Source organism: Saccopteryx bilineata, chromosome 9, assembly GCF_036850765.1.
Source record: "Saccopteryx bilineata isolate mSacBil1 chromosome 9, mSacBil1_pri_phased_curated, whole genome shotgun sequence".
NCBI lineage: Eukaryota > Metazoa > Chordata > Mammalia > Chiroptera > Emballonuridae > Saccopteryx > Saccopteryx bilineata.
This window is the reverse complement of record NC_089498.1, coordinates 89,096,191-89,123,330: the sequence shown is the minus strand read 5'-3', so window position 1 is coordinate 89,123,330 and position 27,140 is coordinate 89,096,191. Positions and strand designations below refer to the sequence as shown.

At 40.1% G+C, this 27,140-nt stretch overlaps 1 protein-coding gene across 2 annotated transcripts in view; it reads left to right on the top strand.

Moving 5' to 3' along the window:
* The window catches only part of GRID1 (glutamate ionotropic receptor delta type subunit 1), an 854,435-nt gene that overhangs the window by 696,659 nt on the left and 130,636 nt on the right, over positions 1–27,140 (top strand). For both annotated transcript variants that reach the window (XM_066243628.1, XM_066243627.1), the window contains 4 exons: positions 5,628–5,729; positions 7,150–7,347; positions 10,523–10,847; positions 12,018–12,156. In XM_066243628.1, coding sequence (XP_066099725.1) covers positions 5,628–5,729; positions 7,150–7,347; positions 10,523–10,847; positions 12,018–12,156 — 764 coding nt within the window. The remainder of the gene's footprint in view (positions 1–5,627; positions 5,730–7,149; positions 7,348–10,522; positions 10,848–12,017; positions 12,157–27,140) is intronic.

Below are 27,140 nucleotides of genomic sequence, written 5' to 3'. Positions count from 1 at the left end.
TTTTCTAACTTTTTCTGATTTACTTATTTCACTCAGTATAATGCTCTCAAGGTCCATCCATGCCACTGGAGTCTTGTTTGGACTGGGTCTTTTTCTGTTCTGGTCTTATATACCACATGCTCAGAGGGATGGGCTTGCTCAGAAATGATGAAGGTTTACCTCACTGATCATAAGATTTGGGCAGGAGCATAGAGCTTCATGGAGATAGGAGGACTTACTCAGCCTGGGGTCATCAGCTTCCAGCTGATGAGAGGGAATAATAAAGTTTTGAAAGATCCCAGGCTCTGAAACATGGTTGTACTTTGATGTGTTTGAAGGCAGAATTTTGGTTGCACTTTGAAGTATTTTTTTTTCTTTCTTTGTCAGAGTACAGAATGCCTGAAGGCCAGGGAGAGATAAGTCTGTTAAAAAAAAAACAAACCCAAAAATAAATAAATGTTAAGCCCTAAGTATTTTCATACCAAAAAAATAAAAATAAATAAAAATAAAAAAATAAAGAAAGAAAGAAAAATAACAGGCTTAGAGTAATGTTTATTTTCTCCCACGAAGTTCTGCTTGGATTTCAATGGCCTTGTGTTCGGACTGTCTGAGTAGTAACTAACATGCGTTGGTGCTAGCCCCTCTTCTTTCATGGAACATGAGTACCTGTCTTCGTGGAGCGGGGCCTCAGCCACGGCTACTTCCCTGTCCCAAATCTAGTAGCTGACAGGCCCTACGCCCTGTTGGGAGGTGGGAGAACATGAGATGCTGTGCTGAATGAGCTAGCAGTGCTCCTCTTCTAGGAGATGGCCACCCCTCGGCCACTGCTCCTTGCAGCCAGAGGACTGACTCATTGTGGTCTGGCTCTCAGATCGGCCTTGACATACCAACAGATAATTTGGCTATGTTTGCTGTCTTTCATCAGTCCTCAATCAGACAAGTGCACGTGACAAGATTTTTCTTAATCACCTGTGCTAGCTATTTTTAATCAGAAGTTTATTTTCCTTTCTGTGAAAACAGTGAAACACTGTTAGAAACTTAGAAGAGCATTAAGCAGTAACAGTAAGTATTCATAATTCTACTACCTATAGTCACATGATACATTTCAACATATCTCCTCCCATTTTTACTGCCATCTTTTCTTTTACTCTTCTCTTTTCTTTTCTTTTCTTCTTTTTCCTCTCCTCTCCTCTCCTCTCCTCTCCTCTCCTCCCCTTCCCTCCACTCCCCTCCCCTCCTCTCCCCTCCTTTTCTTTTCTTTGTGGGAGGGGGGGAGATAGAGAGGCAGACTCCTGTATGTGCCCTGACCAGGATATACTGGGCAACCCCATATGGGGCAATGCTCGAGTACTGAGCTATTTTTAGTGCTGGAGGCTGTTGCACTCCAATGGAGCTATCCTCAGTGCCCAGGACCATGCTCAAACCAATTGAGCCACTGGCTGCAGGAGAGGAAAAGGAAGAGAACAGAAAGAGGGAGGGCAGAGAAGCAGATGGTCACTTCTCCTATGTATCCTGACCAGGGATTGAACCCAGGATGTCCATATACCAGGCTGACACTCTGTATTCACTGAGCTCTGGCCAGGGCCTACTGCCATCTTTTCTAAAAAAAAACAAACAAACCAAAAACCCAAGAAATAAAGAAGAACAACAACCCATAATTGAAGTTGTATTGTACACATAGTTTTATATCATAATTCTGTATTTTGTGATTATTAATTTATTTCATAACAGTATCTGGCAAAATGATTTTCTCCTTTGAACACCCCCTCAACATGATTGGCAAGGGAGGAATTTTTATTCCATTTTATCGATAAGAAAATGGAGTTTCAGTGAAGTTAAATTTATTCAACCTGTATCTGTTCCCTGCTTGGTGTGTTTCAAGCACTGTGGTGTAAAATGTGCTGTCAGAGGTCATTAGGGAGGTGGTGGAACCACAGCTCTAACATTGGTCTCCTGACTCATAATTACACGCTAACTTCACACTTCCACGTTTCCATCTTCTTCCACAAATCCATAGCACTGCTATAATAAGTGGATCTTTCAGAGAACATGGCATTCACGTCAAGGTTGGAAACCCTGAGATGGGCATGAGCAAGGCAACATCTAGTTCAAAAGTCTGAGGTTCTACACAGTTTAAGAAGACAGGATTTTGATTACGAGGGCCAGGTGAGAAACCCAGACAGTACCACTGGGTCACGGACTTAGGGCCAGAATGGAGAACACTGGATATCATTTCTTACTGCAGTGTTGCATAAATGGGGATGCTTGGGCTAAGCATTTTATCAGCTGTGAGGAATGTATCACGCTAATGAACAGTAACAGGAAACCCAGTACGGGATATATGGACAGTCTTTGTACAACCTCTGCAACTACTTTTTTGTACATCAAAAGCTATTCTAAAGTGAAAACTTATTTTAAAAATAATAGTTTACCAGATTCAGCTGGAGAGAAATGGCATATCAGACAAAGGAACTGGATGCAAAGTCAGGAGGGCACATGACGTGTGTGAGAAAGCTCAGAGACCTGGGGAGGCTGAAGTGGACTGTGACTCCATAAACTGAAGCAGAGTCAGGGCTGCATCTGGATTAGGAAGGCCTTCCTTTTAGGCCAGACTCAAAAGTGTTAGGATTTATCCTGTAGGAAGTGGGAAGTCATTGGAAAATTTTTAATTAACATAATTCATGATTGAATTAATTTATTATAGAGGTAACTATCAGCACATTGGAAAAGAGCTGTGAGAGAGGAAGGTTGGAGTGATGAGACCAGTGGAGAGGGCCAGAGCTGCTGCAGTGCTCTGGGACGGGGTTGCTGCTGCCCTGACCAGGCACTGGCCCAGAAGTGAGGGCGGTGTGGGCAGGTATTGAGAGGCAGGTTGCTGCTGCTCTGACCAGGCACTGGCCCAGAAGTGAGGGCGGTGTGGGCAGGTATTGAGAGGCAGGTTGCTGCTGCTCTGACCAGGCACTGGCCCAGAAGTGAGGGCGGTGTGGGCAGGTATTGAGAGGCAGGTTGCTTCTTGGAGCTGAGCTGAAACCTCAGAAGTACCTGACTTTATCCCAACTGTTCTTCCAGCCTCCAGCCTCTGTTTTCATGACTAATGACAATCCCAGTAGGAGGTCAAGTAAAACCTGGGTGATCAAGGACACACAGAGCCCATTGCAGGCAGTTATCCAAACCAGGGCATCGCAGAGCTGAGATGTCCCTTCACCTGTGCCAGGGACGTTCTGTAGCAGGTGTTAGAATTCAAGTCGTGGTGCAGGGCAGAATATACAGGCCCTGGAATGGATACATCATCAGAGGAAAGATTGCGTCCACTATGACACCGTGAGTCACTGAGGTGGTCAAGGGGCGCCTTCCTCATGCCCCCATCCAACCCAGAAGATGCAGTGGACCACACATCAGGGTTAAGTGGCTGCAATAGCTGTGCTACTCATTATGGGGAGGAGATGCAGGTGGCCCAGATACACAGCAGGAGTTCCCTTGGTCCGCATGGGGGGGTGGTCCAGAGGAGGCAGGGAATCAACGCCCTTACTCCCCTTAGCTGAGTTTGTTCTCTTGTTCTCTTCCCTTTGACCAGCATGAATCCAGCTGCAGGAATTGTTTCTGGTCTGAGTGCAGTTTCCTGAGACCCAGTGGAGAAATAGTCAGGAGGTTTCCTTCTCACTATTCCAGGTCCCAGAGTTCAGGATATTGGGTAGATTGTCACTTTGCTCTTTCCTGCAACGTTTCTAAAACTAGTGGTGACTGTGGGGAGCTCCTCAGAGTCCACAGCCATGCTCTTCACTAAACAATTCATTCCTTACTGCCAGGCAGCCTGTCAGCTAGGAAAGAGTGGGTCTTAGTTGGTACCATGTCCTACATGACAGCAGGAGTTTCCAGGTTCTTAGTACACTGGATCTAGAACCGCATATACGGTTCTGATGTTCCTTCCCCAGGCCTCAGGGTTGTAGTTTCTTCCAGGTGGAATGGTCCCATGGATTCTGGAGCTGTGGCCTTGAAGTCAAGGCTCAGCATGGAGATCCAGTTGCAAATGTCAAGGCTGTGGAACAGTAGAAGTGTCCTTAGCAACACTGTTGGTGGCACCTTTCGGGCCCCTGGTGGCACTTTAACACAGAGGAGTGGTTCTTCCAGACTCAACTAGGGGTCTTGTGTATTTCCCTTGATGAAGAGTAGATGCCGCCTATAGCTGTCTGAGCCTTTCACTCCTGCTATTTGAGTAGGGGTCCATGGGTCAGCAGCAGAAACAGCACCTGGCACTTGTTAGAGATAATTTGGGGCTCTGGAATAAGAAAGCGCATGCAAAGTCCTCGGGTGGTTCGTGTGCCTGCTACAGTTTGAGGATCACTCTTTCAGTCCACAACCGTGGTTTTCAACCTTTTTATACTTTGGGACCAATGAAAATAAGAGAATTATTTTGGGGGCTGCTAAGGCAGAAATCACCTTGAGAGCATAAGTGAATTTGACTAAGATCACTGGGTCTATAATCTTCATACATCAGGGTGGTGAAGTCTTTCACAAACTGGCACAAAATTTTTGGCAGACCAGTGGTTGGAAAACACTGGTCTACTGCGTGGTTCATGATCTTGGCCATGCATCAGAATCACCTGGGGAGCTAAAATATCCATATCTTGTTTAATAAAAACCAATTAAATCTGAATCCCTGAAGGTGGGACCCAGCCTTCAGAGTATTTTAAAAGTCTTCTTAAGAGAGTCTAACATGCAACAAAGCTAGAGGCTCAGGGACCCTGAGGAGCAGGTTTGTCAACGGGATCATGTGGAAATGTTAACTTTCCTCATGACAAGCTTTGAGATGATATTAAGTTGGCTTGAGATGGGGGCTGGCGTCCGTGTATTTTTTACATCTCACCAATTAACAGTGGAGAATCATTGATGAAAAAAAGGTTCCATCACTGCTGCCCAGGCCTGGCAGGGACACAGGGAGAGGGGGAGGAAGCAGTCCCAAGAACACTTGTGTCTTATTGTTTCTGAGCCAGGGTGGGGGTCTTTGCAGCCACCTGTCACAGACACATTGGACTGCCTGGTAGACCCTGTGGCTCGGCAGGTGACGGCATCTGGGGCACAGGTCCTCTTGGCCTCTGTGTGCCCATCAGGGGTATGATGACCTTTGCACCAGAGTGGAGACAGACAGTGAGTTCCTGTCCTGCTGGCAGTAGGCACCAGCGTACAGGACAAGCTACACGTGTGGGCCTCTGTTACCTGCTTCACTGCTGAGAGCCATCCTGTTGTGGCTGATGGTGGCAATGGCTGAACTCAAGGGCCCTCCGGCCTGGGTGAGTCAAAGGAGTAATCTAAAGAAGAGGACCTCTGTGGGAGACACAGTGACTTGGCTTCAGTACATTGGCAGAATAGAATCAGATGTAGATGTTCGTTCCAGAAACCAGTTTTAACCTGTTGGTTTTACTTTAGGAATGTGGCCAAGTCCTTGCGATCCTGCTGACCGGCAAGTGGGACTCTCTGTTGGTCACACTTTCAGTCTTTCTAAGGTTTGAAGATGGCTTTGGGTCACTGGGAAGTGCGGGAGCACAGTCCCGCTACCTGCCTGGTCCAGCCAGGCTCCTGGTTTACAAAGCCATTTTGGCGGTGCTCACAGCTGCTTATCCTGCCCCTTACCCTCCCTTTCTCCTTCACAGCTGGCGACTTGGGACTCAGAGAGGGGCCTGAATGGCAGCCTGCAAGAGAGGCCCATGGGCAGCCGCCTGCAAGGACTGACGCTCAAAGTGGTGACTGTCTTGGTAGGATCACGGGCCCATTGGGGAGGTTTGTGCTTCAGGCTTTTGAGACAGAGACTTCTCTCTGTTTGATGTAACACTGGGTTTGGAGAGAAGGGGGTCTTCAGGAGTGGCTTGAGCTTTCATAATACCTTTCACGTAAATAATTGTGTGAATGATAAAAAAAAACTGCACCTTGGAGCTATTGTCTCTGGAGCTTGTGCCACTGAGGCCTTCCTGGGGGGTTCCTGGGCTTTCCAGGGAAGGAGAACTCACGCTCGCCTCTGCTGAGCACTGGAGTGGGCACAGCTGCTCCGCGTGGTCTCGGAGGTAAACAGGGTCCTGACCTGCCTCTGGTCCCTGGGGGAGGCGTGCTGGTAGCCAGGGTCCCCAGAAAGTGCTGGGAGGAGGACATTTTCTCAGCACCCAACAGCACCAGTGGGCCCGTGTGACACAAAGTTCCGAATGAAGACTGGGACTGGGTGTTGCAGTTTCTCTGCACAGTGCTCTTGATGTCATAGCATTTACATCTTTAAGGGACCTTAGAGACATCCTCCTTTCAGTTTCTTTTCTTTACCTTTTTAGAGCTGTAGGAGAAATGATAGATTAACCTCTTATTAGCTGGTCAGACATGGTCCAAATGTCCCCTCTGTTCGAGCAGACGCTGGCATCTCAGTGGTGTTCAGGCATTCCCTATCACCACAAATAAGCATGATACTCCCTTTCCCTGAATAAATATTTAATTCATGAGATATATTCTCTGGGGCTGTTTGCCAAAAGGCTTATTCTTGTTGGTGTCACAGGACTGTGGGGAGGGGAGACTGAGGCATTTTACAGATGGCCACATGACTTACAGGAGCACGTGACTGCGATTGTGGTGTGGCTTCGGTCTTGGGACTTGGGATTTAACCTTATCCTGTCCTCTGACTTATGATATGAGGATGGCCCATTAATCAGCATGCATTTTCTAGATTGATGCAGTACTATCTTCTCTCAGGCTAACATCACAGAACTTGATTGTCACTTATTATCTTGGATGGGAAATGTCCACATTTCTTATGTGAGTCCTGAAGAATTATGACATTTCCCAAGGGCAGAGTTCTGAATGTCATGAATGAAGGAAAGAACAAACTGTGTTATCTGAGAGATGTGATCTGGGTGGAGGCTGGGACAACATGAGACAGGACAAGTAGACATCTTTTTCTCCATCAACATGCTTGTTGGAGGGCTCTTCCAGTGCACTGTCCCCTGAGTGTTTGTAAACTGCTTTAGGAAAAGGCTGAGAGGTTCAGACTCCAGGCCTGAATTGGGTGAATGCATGCATACATCTGTGACCATTCTCAAGTTACAATCCATCACATGGATTTCTCCAACACTACCCTGGAAGGATGTGTACTAATTATCCTGTTGTTGAATTGAAGAACATTCATTCTGTTGTCCTCAGGAAGAGCCTTTTGTGATGGTGGCTGAGAACATCCTTGGACAGCCCAAGCGCTACAAAGGGTTTTCCATAGATGTCCTGGATGCACTGGCCAAGGCTCTGGGCTTCAAATATGAGATTTACCAGGCCCCTGACGGCCGATATGGTCACCAGCTCCATAACACCTCCTGGAATGGGATGATCGGGGAGCTCATCAGCAAGGTAGGTGCCAAAAGCAGGACATGGGGAGGAGCACCTAGTCTGCCTCTGGGGTGTTGTCCATATTTGGCCCATTGAGCAGTTGGAACCTTGGGACCAGCTAAACAGACTACACTTACCACTGTCCACACACTGAAGCCCTTTTTCCGCCAACACCTCTTCTCCCCGTCACACTCGTTTCTGTTCTTTTCTGTCTCGTCCCTGGGACTCTATGTCCTTCTGTGACCAGTGCTCTCATTCCTTTGAAGTCTATCACCATGCCTGCGCTGCAGTGCACCCTTCTTGAAGCCCACCCCACATCTGGGCTGAAATAGGAACCTAGTTCTCACTGGGGGAGGGGGCTGGTGAGTGCCTATTCTCCTCTCCCACATGGCCCATCCCTGGGGTGTGTATGCACAGGTGTGTATGTGTATGAATGAGTGTGTGTTTGCATTGCTGTGTGTAGGTGATGTGGCCTTCTTCAATTCCTCATGCTCATTTAGGATGAGTACTTCCCCTACCTGCTCTAGACCCTGAGTCTTCACTGAGACCTGTGACATGATCTCCTTCACTGTGACCCCATTTTTGTCCTTGCCATCCCATGGCCTCAGGGCCATTTCTTCACAACCATTTATGATGATGGCACTTGACTCAAGCCCTCCCTCTCCTTGGTTACTGCTGCCACTCACCTTGATACTTCCGGCGTGCCGGTGGACAACACTGAGATCCTAGCGCCTTGAATGTCTCGCCTGCAGTGACATCTGCCTGTTCTTCACTCCTACACCCACATTCATGCATCTTGTCAGCACATTACAGGTCGCTGTAATTGTCCCATTTCATGACTGTTTTACTGCTGAGTCTTTGGGGACTTTGCTCCTAAAACTCAGTTCCTTTGCTTTATAACTCTAAATGCAGACCAGAAGCTGTTAGCACTCCAATTTTCCCCAGGCTTAAAGAGAAGAAAGAAAGAAAGAAAGAAAGAAAGAAAGAAAGAAAGAAAGAAAGAGAAAAAACCTTATCATAGTATAATTTATATACTATGAAATTTACTTATTTCAGATATACAGTTCAATGATTTTTAGAAAATCTGAGTTTTAGCATACTTCCACTAACCCAACGAATCTTGCATATTTTTTTGCAGCTAATCCCTCTCTCAACCCCAGCACTAGGTGGTCATCAATCTGCTTTCCATCTAAGAGATCTGCTTTTATGAACATGCAGTATAAATGGAGCCATATAATAGCATCTGGCCCTCTCCACCTAGCATATAGTCAGAGGTTCATCTTCCTCTAAGGTTTCTGTGCTCTTCTTATACTTCATCCTTTCCTGCCCAGTGTGCCCTCCAGCGGTGACTGGACAAATCCCAGTGAGTCACTTCACCCCCTATGATGCTCTCTGTGTTTCTGGTCTTGTTGCACCCAAACTCTGACTTGATCCTATCACCTGTCCTCTGACTTGGGTGTTCAGGTTGCTACATATACTTAGAGAATACAATCACAAGTGCATCCAGATGGGTGAATGGACAGTGTGTGGATCCCACCGTAGCAGGGCTTCCAGGACAGCATGAGTTGATTTGTCCTTTGTGGGGGCCTTTGGCAACATTTCTTAGAGAATGTTTCAAAAGTTTACCTTTTCCAGCAACCTAATAATCTATTTTCAATTTAAAATCAAATAAAAGAGTGTGCTCCTATATTACAAAATACATGAGGCTTTGGGGTAGGAAATTCTACTTCACTCTCCTGTGAAGTTCATGTCTCCGACTGCCTGTTTAGAGCGGGGTGGCGGTTTTCCTTCTGGTCCAGGTCAGCCTCCACCTGGGTCGATTCCGTTGTGCCTCCTCTGGACCTGGCTTCATATAATTTCCCTCCATCCCATGTCGTAAACCTTTCCTGCTCCTCTAGACTCCCTTTCAGTCCTTAACTACGCTCCACATTCTCTATCCTCAAACAAATACACAAACCTCGTGGACCTCGGATTCGTAATGAGAGAGGCAAAAGCAAAAGCTGGAGATTCAGATGTGACAAGCGGGTGGGGGGGCGCCAACATCGCCACCTCCCACATCTCTCTCCTGACTCTGGAGATGCTGCTGCATTGCAGTGTGGGACACTGGCATGTCTGCCCCTCTAGTCCACATATTATATTAAACCCGATAAAATCTTTTTATGTATGTTTCCCAATTTGAATATGTAGGTTAGAGCTGTTGTTACAATTGGTCATTTTAAACTCCTACTTCCAGGTCCAAGAGCCAGGATCAAGATGATCACTGTACATTTCTGTGCTCTGTGGTTGTAGTGGGTACTCTAGCCCATGACTGCCTGGCATCACCCATCTAAGCATAGGGATCCTAACCTCCACCAGTCTTGGCAGCTTCATCTAAAAGTCTAGCCCCATCCTAATGGGGATCTTTGATTATTTTTAAAATTAAGCCCATCTTAGAAAGCAAAAGTCTTGGAAGGGACGTTTAAAGTCACAGTACAACATGTCCAGAGAGCCCCTTCACAACGTGGCATTACTATCTGAAGAATCAACCCTGTGTCTGCAGGCCATGAGTCAAGGGAGATGGGGGGACAGAGAAGCAGAGGACACCTTTTACATGGTGGATGTCACTCCCTGGCATGGAGTCTGTATAGCGGACAATCAGGAACTGATATATTAATGAGGTTCAAGGTAGTCGTAAGACTCACCATGCAACTTCTAAAGTATTTTAGAAAAGAAAGATATCAGTGTGTGCTGATGGAGTTTTAAGAGGTTTAATAGAAAAACAGTGTCTCTGTGGCCTTGAAGTGTAGGAAGGATGCAGGTAAGCCTAGAAGAAGGTCAGGGGAATTTCTTGGTGTGTGTGGTGGTGGTGGTGGTCATAGGGAAATGCCAGCATAAAAAACTTTAGATCACTGAGGTTTGCTAGGGGTACAGTGAAGAAGTAATGCAAAACTACATATTACACAAGAGTGAAGATGCTTTTATCCAGAAGAGGCTCCAGGAGTTTTTTAGGGTCTGGATGAGGACAAGGTAAAGGAGGTAATAACAGACAACTGTGTTGGCCTTGCCTGAAAAATATTCAAGGTCACAGGCTCTCAAGTCGAGAACCCCATTCCCTCTGATCAGAACAACTCAAAGGGCAGAGGGCAGACCTTGACACAGGGCGGAACCCTGCACTGAGCTGAGGACAGCCATCTGATGACATGTTTTCACTTTGCAGAGGGCAGATTTGGCCATCGCTGCCATCACCATAACCCCAGAGCGGGAGAGCGTGGTGGACTTCAGTAAGCGGTATATGGACTACTCAGTGGGGATCCTAATCAGGAAGCCTGAGGAGAAAATCAGCATCTTCTCCCTTTTTGCTCCGTTTGACTTTGCGGTCTGGGCCTGCATTGCGGCGGCCATCCCCGTGGTCGGCGTGCTGATATTTGTGCTGAACCGGATACAGGCCATGAGGACTCAGAATGCTGCCCAGCCCCGACCATCCGCCTCTGCCACCTTACACAGCGCCATCTGGATTGTCTATGGAGCCTTCGTACAGCAAGGTACCTTCCTGGTTTCCTGACGCTGGAATAGTCCCATTGGCAACGTTCTTAGATGCACGTTACCAAAGTAATTTTAAATGCCATTTTATTTAATCCTTAGGACAGTGCTGATATTATGCTGTACCAAATTTCTCTGAGTAACCTCAAATAGAAATCAAATGAAGTGATAACAAGGAACTCAACTTCAAATCCTGATTCTCCACTTTAGAGAAAATTAACTTTGGAGTTCTGCTCGGCACTTCTCCTTCCCTCATACATTAGATTGATTGCTATGTGCACAGAGTTGTCAAATGAAACTGGATCTTGCTTAAATTTGAAGTCTTACTGGAAAAGCATGACAATTGTTTTTGCACTCATCTCGGCAGTACTCCAGCCAATCCTTGAGATACAAAGTCCAAAGTCTCCCAGCTTTGAGAAGTCTGGGTAATTTCTGCGCAGTTGCAGGATTGAGCAATTTTGACCAGAAACAACAAATTGAAAGCTCCTAATGTGAGACTTGGCCTAGTTTGCACCATGGCTAAATATATATCACTTGTTTGTGAAGTTATATAAAAATGGTCAGTAAGATGCTTTTTGCTGCTATCATGTAAGGGACCAAGGAGAGAAAAATAACTGGCCTCTAAGAGGCAGCTTCTGACCGAGAGTCACATGCAATAATTTCTGAAAATCCTAGGGAAAAAAAGTCATCTAGTAAGGGCTGGATATTAATAAAAGTGATGATGCATCTCATTTCTGAGGTTTAAAAGTAAGCCAGGGAACCCTCCGGGAAGGAGGTAATTCTATATTTATAGAATTCCTGAGACGACTCTGTGAATTTGAAATTGGAAAGGAACCTTCCATCAACTGGGTTGCAGCCATGGAAATTCTCAGCACAGTGATGTGCAGTCTTCTGATGGGAAGATTTTGATATGAGAACCTTATCATTGGTATTTTGACAAATATCACATCAGTAAAAGGTCAACCCTGGCTTTCTTTATTTTGTGTGGTCTTTCATTCCTTTCCAAGACTGGTAGTCTTAGGGTTCTCTCACAGTGCCCCATCATAAGTGGGCAGCCGGTCCTCTGCTCCCTCGCACATCACCAGTGGAGGCTTCCTATCCCCAGGACGTTTCTCTGGGGAGTGGAGTGAAAGCAAGCCCAGGACCAATCCTACTTTGCCTACCTCCCGCAGGTGGCGAATCCTCCGTGAACTCCATGGCCATGCGCATCGTGATGGGAAGCTGGTGGCTCTTCACTCTCATCGTGTGCTCCTCCTACACGGCCAATCTTGCTGCATTCCTCACAGTGTCCAGGATGGACAACCCCATAAGGTAAGACCATTCCTCCTTCCAGAGCTGTAAAGACAGGATGCAAATTCACCTGGGGTGGCCTGGAATCACAGAGGCAGAGGTGGACTTAGATCCCAGATCTACAATTTGATGATTGTGATTTTTAATACATGAAGAGCTTCACTCCTGTTGTATTTTATATCATGTACAATTAAACAAATGTATAAATTTATTAAATAACATTTCTCCATGCATTTAAATGTTTCTTAGACTAATAAATCAAAACATTAAAAATTAACAAATTAAAATTTCATTTAAACATTGATTATAAACTGACTTAATCAAAATTTTCTAAACATTCAATTAAAATTAATTAAAACCACAAGCCTACTATATTTTTCAAAGCTTTAAACACCTTAAAATTATTTTTTAAGAACATGCTAATTATCCCAGTGATTAGAATACTTATTTAACTTATATTTATAAAATTATAGAAATATTGAAACAGGACTAAAAATGTTCCTTCATTTTACCAAAATGTATTAAAAAATTGGCATAAAATATTAGTGGAACATGGTGAAATAATTTGGTAATGACTTTGTTTTGTGATTGGACTCCCACATACTGTGCAAATTACTCAAGAGCTTGCACAGAGTGAATGCACATTAGACACATGGTTGCTGATGTGACCAAAGGCATCGATCGGCCCTGCACTCCCATGAGTAGAGTAACTGTTTCACACCACCTCTTACTTGAGCCTGGATGATGGTTTTCTGAGTCCCTGCCTTTAGCAATTTCTCCTTTAATTCACTGTTCTCACTACCATTGTATGGCTTCTTTTGATCTAAGTGCTAGTTAAGTCATCCTCAGCCAGCTTCTATGGCTCCCAACTTCTATGCTTGTTTGTTTTTAAATTTTTATTGAATGTATTAGTGTGACATTGGTTAATAAAATTACATAGGTTTCAGGTGTATGATTCTATAATGCATTGTCTGTATATTGCATTGTGTGTTCACTACCCCAAGTCTCCTTGTATCACCATTTATCTAACTTCTCATTTATTATCAGTTCAAACTCCTTGAGTAGGATTCAGAATTCAATATGACGTTTTCTAGGATTCTTTTAATTCACATGTTTATTGCAGTAATTACAGCAGCGGTTCTCAACCTGTGGGTCGCGACCCCGGCGGGGGTTGAACGACCAAAACACAGGGGTCGCCTAAAGCCATCGGAAAATACATATTTATTATACAATACATTTCGCGACCCACAGGTTGAGAACCGCTGGATTACAGATTCATATGGGGTTGTAGAAATGATGCAGAGAGATCTCATAATATCCTTTAACCAGTTTCCTTCAACAGAAACATTTTACTGACATGAATACAATTGACCAATTCTGTTTGGATCTCTCCTCTTATACTCATTTCTTTATGCATGTGTGTGTGTGGTATGTGTGTGTTTGTGGATGTATTTGGTTCTATATAGTCTTATCACACATGTAGATTTGTCTATCCATCATCACAGTGAAGATCTAAACAATTTTATCCCTATAGGATACCTGTGTCTTCTTTTTTATACAACCCACTCCTCCTTACCTATTCACTTTCAGTCCTGTACTTAACCCCTGAAAACTGTGAGTGTATTCTCTATTTCTAAAATTTTGTCATTTTAAATATGCGATATAAATGAATTCATACCTTTCGGATTGGCTTTTTCATTCAGCATAATTATCTCGAGATTCATTAGGTTGTTGTGTCTATTAATAGTTTATTGCTTTTTGTTTCTTAGTTGTATCCAATATACCATTTTCTTTTAACGATTCACCCATTGAAGGACATCTGGGTTGTTGTCAATTTCTGGCAATTAAAATAAAGCCACTGTGAACATTTGTGTGTAGGTTTTTGTGTGAACATTTGTTTTTATTTATGTAAGAGTGTACTGCTGGGTCATGGGGTACTTGCATGCTGAGTTTTATAAGGAGTTATCACATTGTTTTCTAGAAGAACCTTACCATTTTACATTATTACCAGTGATGTAGGAATGATCCAATTTCTTGCCAGCATTTATAGTTGTGACTTTTTTTAATTTTGCCATTCTGATAGGCAGATATCTCATGTGATTCTAATTTGCATTCCCCTAATGACTAGTATGTCAAACACCTTTTCAGGTGCTTCTTGCTACCTATATATTCTCTTTGATGAAATATCTCTGTATATATGTTACCCATTTTCTAATTGGATTGTTTGATTATTTCTGTTGAGGTTTGAAAGTTCTTTAAACATATATCTATCTTTAAACATATATACATTCTTTGAGTTAATAAAGCTATTGTAATAATATATGTTTAAAGTATTCAGTGAGAGGAGAGGGGGCAGAGACAGAATCCTGCATGCACCTGGACAGAGATCCACATGGCAAGCCCACTAGGGGGCAATGCTCTGTTAATCTGGAGTGTTGCTCTGTTGTTCAGCAAACGAACTCTTCTTAGTGCCTGAGGTGGAAGCCCTGGAGCCATCCTCAGCTCCCGGGGTCAACTCGCTCCAATCAAGTCATGGCTGCAGGAGGAGGAGGAGGAGGAGAGAGAGAGAGAGAGAGAGAGAGAGAGAGAGAGGCAAGAGGGAAGGGATAGTGAAGCAGATGGGTGCTTCTCCTGTGTTCCCTGACTGGGAATCAAACCCGAAATATCCACATGCTGGATGAAAATTTTAAAAATATTTTAAATACTAACTCTTCGATAGATATGTGGTTTACAAATGCAGGGGTAGAAAAAATAGGTTTACAGGTGTTTGTGTGGAAAAAGACATGTAGGCTATGATTATTACAATAGCTTTATTAACTCAAAGAATGTCACAATTACACAGTAACCCTACTGTGCCCACTCTTTAGTTTGTCACTCCTCTGTAGTTTATCTTTTCAACCTCCAAACAAGGGCTTTTACAGACAAAAGTTTTTAATTCTTATGAGGTTCAGTTTATAAATTTATTATTTTGTGCGCCATGCGTTGGTGTCGAGTCTCTGCCTAGCAGCGCCCTAGACCCTAAAGATAATCTCCTGTTTTGGGGGGTTTTTTCCCTAAAAGTTTTGTAGCTTTATATTTTACATTTTAGTCTACAGTCAATTTTGAGTTAATTTTTGTGTAGAATTTAGGTTGAGTTTTACTTACTCATTTATTTTTTTGTCTGTGAATGCCCAATTGATCTATCACCATTTATCAAAAGGCTATTTTTCCTTTACTTAGTAATTTGTCAGAAATCAGTTAGATATATTTCTGTGGGTCTATTTCTGAGTTCTCTATTTAGTTTCATTGATTTGTATGCCTATCTCTTTGCCAATACCACAGTGTCTTGATTACTGTAGCTACAGATTCAGCCTTGATATTGGACAGAGTAATTCCTCCCATTTCATTCTTCTTTGTTAAGATTTTAAAAATTATTCTAAGGCCTGCACCTTCCCATATAAATTTAGAAAATAAGCTTGCCTATGTCTATAAAAAAAAAAGAAAACCTTTCCATGGTTTTAATAAGAATTGTATTAATTATAGTTGTAATTGCATTAATCCAGTAAGGTATAACGTGGTGAGAATATTTATTCTGAATGAATATTGAATTTTGTCAAATGTGTTTTTTTTTCACATTACTTGACATGATCATATGATTTTTCTTTTTTTGCTTATAAACACAGTAGATTACATGGATTATTTTCTAAATAGTGTATACCTTTAGTGAATCTCCTATGGTTATGGTTTAAAATTCCTTTTATATATTGTTGGATTTTGCTGATATTCTGGTTGAACATTCTTGCATCTAAATTTATTAGAAATATTAGTTTGTGCTTTTATTTTTGTGCTGGTTTTGATATGAAGGTAATATTGTACACTGCTATTTTCCTGTCAAATCAATAGTGAAACCATTTAACTATATTTCTTCTTATATAAGGTGATACTAGACTACCTTTCTTTCCTCTTTTCTTTTTACTTAATCCTTTTTGTTGATAGAATCTAAGATTTTACACCCAGTTTACTATGGTACTTTCTTTTCTTCTTCTTTTTTTTTTTTAAAAAAAACTTATGGTTTCTCTAAGATACATCTTGGGCATTTTCATTCTTTTTTAAAAAAATCTCGTCCATATTTATAGTAATTATTTGGACTGAATTCTATGTTCCAATGGTCTCAGTGCTTGTTGACTGCCTCTTTATTCCATGATTTAGCCATTATTCATTTCTTTATTTTGTTGAATTTTTGTTCAGCTAGCGTATCCTTTTGAGCAATCTATTTTAGCAAGAGTGATATATTTTCTGAGACAACCTATCTGAAAACGTTTTTCTGTTGCATATACATATGAATGAAACTTATCTGGGTATAATATTTTTGTGTCATAATTTTTTTCCTTAATATTGTATAGAATTTGCTCATTGCCTGAATTCTGTAGAATTTGCTCCATTGCTCTTCCGATATGTAATGCTACAGAGAAGCGTGTGAATATCCCCTTCTCCTCCTCCCCTCCTCTTTCCTTCCTCTCTTCTATTTCCACTGTTTTCTTTATTTTCCCCTGTTTTCTTCCACCTCTATCATATCTCTCTTTCCCTCTTCTGTCCCTTCCTCCTTCCAACTTCTCTTACTCTTCTTCCTCCTCTCTCTTCTTTCTTCTTTCCATTCTCTTCTCCCATCTGTTTGGTTCCCTCATCCTCCCTACCTCCCCTCCTCCTGCCCCCTCCATTCCTCATCTTGTCTCTCACCACCTGACTTTTCTCTTTATCTTCCTTTTTTCTTTCTCCTCCCCTTTTCCTTTTTTCCTTCCCTTTTCCCTAATCTTCCTCTTTCTTCTTCCTCCTTCTCAATGTCTTCTTCCCCTCACTTTTCACTTTTTCCCTGCCTTCCATCTCGTCTTTTATCTACTCCTCCCCTTCTCTTCCTCTTCTCCCTCCTTATGATCCCTTTTCTCCCTTTTCTCTTATCCTCCTCTCCCTCTTCCTCTTTCTCCTTCACTTCTGCTCTTTTATGTGCTTTCTCCTGTGTAGTTAACTTTACTAATATAATTTAATTTTAAAATGTTCATCAATATTTAATAAAGAGTCAACCTACATGTGATTCATTATGCTTAGAATTCTGACTTTCCTATTTACAAGCAAAAGGAAACTTGAACTTTAGCTCAATAATTTGTTACCTACTAAATCTTCCTTATCCACTGTATCTTTCCCATTTATCCTTGTCTTGTTTCCAGAAACATTAACTGTTTTATATGTTGGTGCTAGGAGTTCTCTGTATTTATTATATTCTCTTTGATCACTTTCCATTTACACTCTGTTTCCTTTTTATTCTAGGAGAGTTTTTCAGCATTTCTTCCATACTTCTGATTAGATTTTCTCCTGTGTTCATATGTGTTTCAACAATGTTAATGAGTTTATAAATTCTACTCCTATGTTTAATTTCCATTTATTATTTCTATATCCCACTCTGTTAATATCTCTTTCATTTCACTGTTTATATATTAGTCCCTACTATAATGAAATATACCTATAGAGAAACAAGTATTTTAAAAATTTTACTTCATTTTCTTAATAAAGTTTTTCTAACAATGTTTTTAGTATCTTTAATGCAATATAAATTATTATCCATTATTTTTTTAATGCTGAATCCTTTGTGCCTTCATGTTGTTGCTTTGTTGTTTAGTTTGCTTTTCCAGTTTGATTCTGGACTCTACATAAACAGGTAGGTAAGGTCTCCTTGGATCACCCAGTAGTACACCTGGCTGTAGGTTAGATTCATTCCCTCAGAACTTAACCTCAGCTTGCCAGTGTAGGTACAGACTGTGTTTTAAATTTCTATACCCAGTCCTGTGCCTTAGTGGGTAACTTTTCCTTTTGAGTTTCTGCCCTAGTGACAGTTTCCATTTCTAGAATTCTGATTGATCCAACCCTTCAACAGTAAGAAAAGCCATAGTGCAGCTTCCTTTTTATTTTTATTTTTTGTATTTTTTCAAAGTGAGGAGTGGGGAAGGGCAGTCAGACAAGACTCCCACATGCGTCTAACCAGGATCCACCCAGCATGCCCACCAGGGGGCGATGCTCTGCCCATCTGGGCCATTGCTCTGCAGCAACCAGAGCCATTCTAGGATCTGAGGCAGAGGCCATGGAGCCATCCCCAACACCTGGGCCAACTTTGCCTCAATGGAGCCTTGGTTGCAGGAGAGGAAGAGAGAGAGAGATATAGAAAGAAAGAAGAGGGATAAAGGTGGAGAAGCAGATGGGCACTTCTGTGTGCCCTTACTGGGAATCAAACCCTGGACATTCATACACCGGGCTGATGCTCTACTGCTGAGTGTAGCTTCCTTTAACCTCCTTTTTGCCATTTCTATTCTCTATATCAGATACAAATGCCTGTAATACTTAGGTTTCTGTGTACTGTATCCTGTAGAGCTCAGAGGAAATTAGAGCCCTTCCATTTTTGCTACTTTGCACTGCTTTATGTAGATATAAAAGAAAGTCCACTCAGATAATGCACTTTCAAAATAAAAGATAAACTTGAATCTCCCATTGCCGTTTCCAATAACTTGCTCCCATCCCATTTGTCCTTATAATTCAGAAAATTGCTTAGTTATTTTAGTTGGTTTCTGGAAGGGTAAATGATGGATATTTGTCTTCTATTGATGCATCTTTCTTACTAACTCAAATGATCTTCAACCTTTATGTTTTCAAATTAATATAAAACTATTCAATAATAATTGTAATTCCCCTTATAAATATTAGTCGTTACTTTGAATATAAATATTTCATCCTTTACTTTGTTAATATGATGTATCTCATTGATTGATTTATGGATATTAAACTATCTTTATAACCCTGGGATAAATCTCACTGGGTCATAGTGTATAATCCTTTTACTATATTGTTGAATTCAGCATGCTAATATTTTGTTGAGAATTTTTTCAGCTATATTTATCAAGGATATTGGCCTGCAATTTTCTTTTTTCTTTCTGTAATTTCTTTGGTTTTTCTATTAGGGAGCACCGGCTTTGTAGAGTGATTTTGGAATCATTTCTTCCTCTTTGATTTTTTGAATGGAACCTTCTTTTGTGTTCACACATTTCAGAGGGGATAAAAAATGCTGAACTTACCAGTAGCTTAATTTTTCCTAAGTTAGTTTTTTTTCAATCATCTTGATTTAAAGAAAGCACCATTATTCCATAAAACTTGTTGTAAACCTTTGATTTAAGTGGTATATCATTTTCTGCAGTTTTATAATGAACTGAAAGTCTAGCTGACCTTGGGTTTGGTGATGACTTCTGAGATTCAGCACCAAAAAAGAACAATCAGTAATAAATTGCTAAGTTAGATTTCATTAACATTAAAAGAATTCTATGACAAGGACACTTAAATTGAGAACACAAGTGACATTGGGAGAAAATATTTGCAAAATACATAGCAGATAAAGGACTAATATCCAAAATATACAAAGAACTATTTAAATAGTAATGAAAAAACAAACAAACCCATTTTAAGAAGTGAGCAAAAGATATGAACAGACACCTCACCAAAGAAGTTATACACATGGCAAAAAAAAAAAAGCATATGAAAAGATGCTCAATATCATGTCACATTAGGTAATTGAAAAATGAGATACCACTACACACCTGTTAGAATGGTACCACTCCACAATGCAAAATACTGACACCAACAAATGCTGGTGAGAATGTACAGCAACATGAACTCTCTTTTATTGCTGGTGGGAATTCAAAATGGCATAGTAGCTTTGGAAGAAATTTTGACAGTTTCTTACAAAACTGAATGTATTCATGCTATGTGACCTGACAGTCATGCTACTTAAGATTTATCAAATAAATTGGCAACACATAAATACACCAAAATATTCACATGAATCTTTATAACAGCTTTGTACCAACATGTAAAAGCCACCAAGATGTCCTTCAGTAGATGAATGTGTGAATAAGCTGTGGTTCATCCAGACAATTGAATATTGTTCAATTCTAAGAAGAAAAGAGATATCAAGTCATGAAAAGACATGAAGAAACTTTACATATTATTAAGTGAAATTGTATGACAAATAAAATTTAAATACACACATATATAATATATTTTAAATATAGAGGCATATATATGGGTTTTAATGGTAACTATATCATTTTAAAGATATATTTGTGGAAAAATGAGGAAAAATATGAATTGGGCAGGGCTAGTTATCAATTAAGACAAATAAAGCCAATGTGTCCATTTTTTTATTATTATGGTATTTGTGTTAGATCTAAAAAGTCATGAACAAACCCAAGGTGGACCAATAGCTCTTTCCAGGCTGAACTTAAAGACTGTTTACACATATATCATTATCAGTTTGGATGTGAAAATTCTATTCTGAACTATAGCATATGCTTAAAGACATTAAACAGGAATCATAAATAAATGAGTATGATCTGAATTTACCTTACAAGCTTTTGGGGGGGCATAATGTTTGCAATATTGAATTTTGATATTCTTGGTCATGCTAGGATTCTTCAGTTGCCCCTGCTGGCTTCACACTCTCACATTCCCCCTCTCCACCATAGAACCATTCCAGTTTGTAACCTCTGAAATACACCCAAATGACTGTGCATTAGCAAGTCTTGTAGCTCCTTGTTATTCAAAGTGTGGCACACAGAGCAACACTTCCTGGAAGAAATTAGAGCTTCACTTAAATTGCCTGAATCAGAATCTGCATCTAATTATGTCTCCACATGATGTTTATTCATATTAAAGGCTGAAAAGCACTGCCTCCAATTAGGAAATAGTGATCTCTAAGATTCCAGTAAGCTGAAGTGATCTCTGTGGGTTGCATCTAACAACCATATTTTAACGGAGCTCCATGCCAGTTCTTGCCTTTGGACCACCACACACCAGAAATGGGAGGCATACTAATGGTACTTGTGAAAAAGAGCAGGGGATTTCCTTGACATGCCATGTTGGAGTCGCAGGTCTAATCACATCAGACCTCCCATCATTAACAAGCATAAAACTGGAAAAAGTAACCTGTCTACAAACATTTTACACATAAAGGTATGTGTGGATGGCAAGGAGAGGGAAAGAGAAGTCATTAAAATAGTAAGCTTAAGAAAGCTGGTGAAGCTTTCTCAGTATCAGATAACGTAGACTATATACCAAAGAGCAGTGATTTTCAACCTTGTTCATCTCATGGCACATTCAAACTAATTACTAAAATTCTGTGGCATACCCAAAATATATTTTTTTGCTGATCTGACAAAATACTAGATATAATTTTGATTAATTCACAGTAGATGGCTATGGTTGTGTTGGCTGTTGTCATTTTTTTTTAAAGTTGGCAGTCTAAGGGAAAAGAGGTCAGTGCCCTGACTAAAGAGTCAGGTATCACATGTTTTAAAAATTCTTGTGGTGTACCAGTGTGTCAAAGCACACTGGTTGAAACTTGCTGCCATGGACTATTACAAGTGATAGAGGCACATTATGTAATGATGGCAGGCTCAATTTCACCAGAGAGATAGCATTTCTAAATATGTATGCATCCAATAATGAAGTGTCAAATTTTATGAGGCAAAATCTGATCTGACAAACCTAATGAGAGACAGAGAAAAAACAAAAAAAGAGTCAAAATTTTAACTTTATTCTTTTAAAAACTGACATTAATAAACTAAAGAGCAGTAAGGCCATAGAAGATCTAAATGATGACACTATAAACTAATTTGGCATAGTTGACAGTTCTAGAACACAATACCCAACAATTGCAGAGTACATATTCTTTTCAAGTATTCATGGAATATCCAACAAGATGGATCATTCATTGATCTATAAAGTTAAACCTTACTAAATTTCAAGAGTAAATATTAAAAAGCATACAGTACTACTACAATTAAGTTAAATTGGCAATCACAAAAATTAATTTAGAAAATCCCCAGTAAAATTTAAATAAAACAATTTTAAACCTATATGTTAAAGAAATTTAAAAATATATATAAAAAATATTTTGAACTAAATTATAATGAAGTGATAACATATCAAAATATTTGGAATGCAATTAAAATAATATTTAAAGGAAAGTTTATTATGCTTGTGTAAGAAATAAAAAGCTTAAATTCAAGATTCTTAGTTTCCCCATTAAAAAGATAGAAATATAAGAGCAAGGGGATCCAAGATGCCAACGGACTAGGCAGATGCTCCAACAGCCACCTCCCTACACCAAATTGGATTAGAACTTAATTTAAGAACAATCATCTTGAAAAACCAACTTTGGACTAAAGGAAGAGGACTCTATAACCAAGGATCACAAAAGAAACCACCTGAGACTGGTAGGAACAGCAGGGTGCGGAAAGGGCTCTACCACCCCCTGGAGCAAGCAGTGGCTGAGGGTCTAAAAACATAAACAGACCGATTACAACAAATGAAATTGAAACAGTAATCAAAAAACTTCCAGCAAACAAAAGTCCTGGACTGGATGGCTTCACAGGCAAATTTTACCAAACATTCAAAAAAGAACTAACTCCTATTCTTCTCAAGCTATTTCAAAAAATTCTAGAGGAGGGAAGACTTCCAAGATCCTTTTATAAGGCAAGCATGATCCCCATTCCAAAACTAGGTAAAGACAACACAAAGAAAGAAAACTATAGACCAATATCCTTGATGAACATAGATGCTAAAATTTTCAACAAAATATTAGCAAATTGGATCATGATCAAGTGGGATTTAAACTGGGGAGGAAAGGCTGGTAAATATTTGCAAATCAATCAATCAATGACATTCATCACTTAAACAAAAGGAAGGAAAAATATCACATGATTATATCAATAGATGCAGAAAAAGCATTTGATAAAATCTAGCACTCATTCATGATCAAAACTCTCAGCAAAGTGGAAATACAGGGAACATACCTCAACATAATAAAGTCCATCTATGACAAACCCACAGCCAACATCATACTCAATGGGCAAAAATGAAAAGGAATACCCTTAAGATCAGAAACAAGGCAGGGGTGCCCTCTTTCACCACTTATTCAACATAGTTCTGCAAGTCCTAGCCACAGCAATCAGACAAGAAGGAGAAATAAAAGGCACCCAAATTAAAAAACAAAAAGTAAAACTATCATTTGCTGATGACATGATACTGTACATAGAAAACCCTACAATGTCAGTCAAAAAACTACTAGACCTGATAAATGAATTTGGCAAGATGGCAGGATATAAAATTAATATTCAGAAATCAGTGGCACTTTTATATATTAACAATAAGCTTTCTGAAAGAGAAATTAATAAAACAATCCCCTACACTATTGCAACAACAAAAAAATAAAGTACCTAGGAGTATATTTAACCAAGGACATGAAAAACTTGTACTCAGAAAATTATAAGACATTGAAAAAAGAAATCAAGGAAGATACAAACAAATGGAAGTATATACCGTGTTCATGAATAGGAAGAATAAACATCATTAAAATGTCTATATTACCCAAAGCTTTCTATAAATTCAATGCAATTTTTATTAAAATACCAATGGCATACTTCAAAAATATAGGACACATATTCCAAAAATTTATATGGAACCAAAGAGAACACAAATAGCCTCAGAAAGCTTGAAAAGGAAGAATAACATCGGAGGTATCACACTTCCTGATATAAAGTTATACTACAAGGCCATTGTAATTAAAACAGCTTGGTTCTTTACTAAGAATAAGAATACAGATCAAGAGAACAGAATAGAGAACTCAGAAATAAACCCACGCCTTTATGGTCAAGTGTTATTTGACAAAAGAGGTAAGAGCATACAGTGGAGTCAAGACAGTCTCTTTAATAAATGGTGTTGGGAAAATTAGACAGGTACATGCAGAAAAATGAAACTAGACCATCAACTTACACCTTTCACGAAAATAAACTCAAAATGGATATCAGACTTAAATGTAATGTGTGAAACTATAAACATCTTGGAAGAAAACATAGGCAGTAAACTCTTCGATACCTCTCATAGCAATATTTTGCCTATTTATCTCCACAGACAAGTGAAATAAAGGAAAAAATAAACAAATGGGACTATATCAAACTAAAATGTTTTTGGACAGCAAAAGACACCATAAACAAGTTAAAAAGACAACCTACACAATGGGAGAACATATTCACCAATACAGCTGATAAGAGGCTAATATTCAAAATTTATAAAGAACTTCTCAAACTCAACACCTGAAAGGTAAACAATTTAATTAAAATATGGGCAAAAGAACTGAATAGATACTTCTCCAAAGAGGACATACAGATGGCCAATAAGCATATGAAAAAATGTTCAAAGTCAGTAATCATCAGAGAAATGCAAATTAAAACCACAATGAGATACCACCTCACACCTGTCAGAATGGCGCTCTTCAACAAAACAACACACAGTAAGTGCTGGCAAGAGTGTGGAATAAAGGGAGCCCTCCTGCACTGCTAATGGGAATGAAGAATTCTGCAGCCACTGTGGAAAACTGTGGCATTTCCTCAAAAGATTAAAAATGAAACTGCCTTTTGACCCAGCTATCTTACTTTTAGGAATATATCCTAAGAATACCAAATCACTGATTGAAAAGAAGATATACACCCCCATGTTTATTGCAGCATCGTTTACAATAGCCAAGATCTGGAAACAGCCCAAGTGTCTGTCAGTGGACGAGTAGATTAAAAAGCAGTAGTACATATACACAATGAAATACTACACAGCCGTGAAAAAGAAGGAAATCTTACCTTTTGTGACAGCATGGATGGAGCTGGAGATTATTATGCTAAGTGAAATAAGCCAGGCAGAGGAAGACAAATATCACGTAATCTCACTTATATGTGGAATCTAATGGACACAGTGAACTGAGGAACGGAATAGAGGCAGAGGCGGGGTCACAGGGAGCAGAGGGACAGCAGTCAGAGGGAAGGGGAATGAGGGGATGGGGTCAGAGAAGGTGAAGGGTTTATGAAATTATATATACATAACACAGAGATATAGATAACAGGACAGCAAATCCCAGAGGGAAGGAGGGAGAGAGTCAGGGGGAGGGGGCAAAAGGGGTTAATGGGTGTCCACGGGATGGGGGTGAGGGAGTTATATTGAGTGGCACACTTGAATTCATGTTAACATAATAAATTTAAAAAAAGAAATATAAGAGCAAGCTAGATTTAAAATAATTTTAGAAATAGAATATATGTAATAACAGAAAATTAGCAGTCCATAGTTGGTTGTTTGGTAAGTTTAACAAAATTGAAAAACCTTAAGTGAGACTAATCAAGAAAAATAAATGAGATAAAATGAGAATTATCAATATCAGTAATGAAAGGGGATTTTACTATAACTTTTAAACACCAAAAGGATAATAAAATATTTTAAACAAATTTATGTCAGTATATTTAATAACTTAGATGAAATAAACACAAGTTAAAAACTTTAATTGAAAAGAGAAACCTGAATGTTTACATTTTTTTAACTATATGAGATTTATAGGCCTCACCACAAAGGAAATTCCAAGCCCAGATACTTTCACAGCTATTCAGCATTTAAAGAACTAATACTAATTATAAACTCAGAAAATAGAGAAGAAAATATTTTAAAGTTAATTTAATGAAATTAGCATAATCCTGATAGCAAAGGCTGAAAAAGGTATTGCAAGAAAATAAATTTACTGACCTATTTCTCAAGTTAATTTAGATGCAAAAATCCTCAACAAAATTGTAGCAGATTGAATCTAGCACTCTATAAAAAGGATAATACATCATTTCAAGTGTATTTTTATCCCCAGGATACAACTTGTTTTATTACTTGTGAACCAATCAATGTCATTCACTACATTAACAAAATAAAGAACAAAAATGATATAATCATCTCAACTAGTGCAGAAAGCATTTGACAAAATTTCAAATTTTAGCATGCGCTGATGGCGCAGTGGATAGAATGTCAGACTGGGCTGTGAAGGACCCAGGTTCGATACCCCGAGGGCGCCAGCTTGAGTGCGGGCTCATCTGGTTTGAGCAAAGCTCACCAGCTTGGACCCAAGGTCGCTGGCTTGAGCAAGGGTCTGCTGTAGCCCCACGGTCAAGGCACATATGAGAAAGCAATCAATGAACAACTAAGGTGTTGCAATGAAAAACTGATACTGATGATTGATGCTTCTCATCTCTCTCCGTTCCTGTCTATCCCTATCTCTCTCTTTGACTCTCTCTCTCTGTCCCTGTAAAATAATAATAATAATAATGATTCAAAATTTATGAGGTAAATATTTATTTATAAATAAAAATCAATCAATCAATCAATCAATAAAAGGAAACTAAATAAATGTAGAAATATTCAATATTCATGGATTGAAATACTCAATATTGTTCAGATGGTAGATCTTCCTAATTGAGAATTCAATGCAATCCTCACCAAATCCCAGCAGACTTTTTAAAAAAGATAGAACTGCATCCTGGCTAGTTTGCTCAGTGGATAGAGCATAGGCCCAGCATATGAACATCCCAGGTTTGATTCCTGGTCAGAGCACACAAGAGAAGCGGCCATCTGCTTCTCTCCCCCTCATTCTCCTCCTTCTCTCCCTCTTCCCCTCCCACAGCCAATGGCTCAGTTGGTTCCAGCACTGGCCCTGGACACTGAGGATAGCTCAGTTGGTCTGAGCGTGTCAGCCTCAGGTGCTAAAATAGCACCATTGATTTGCGCATCACCCCAGACAGGGGTTGCTGGGTGGATCCCGGTTGGGGTGCATGTGGGAGTCTGTCTCACTATCTTCCCTCCTCTCACTTAAAAAAAGTAAAAGATAGAACTAGACAGGTTATTCTAGAATAAATGGGTATAAAATTGGGAAAATAATTTTGAAGAAGAATAAAGATGGAAGACCAATACTGCCTGATTTCAAGACTTTCTACAAAGCTGTATTAGCATTCTGCTTGCCTTCTCTGTCTAATTTCACTTAATCTCACTTCTCAGTACTCTGGTGCTTCCCTGGCTTCTATGTGCTTCTTAAAGATCACAGGTAGTTCACTACTTTGTGGCCACATTTTTGGGACTTT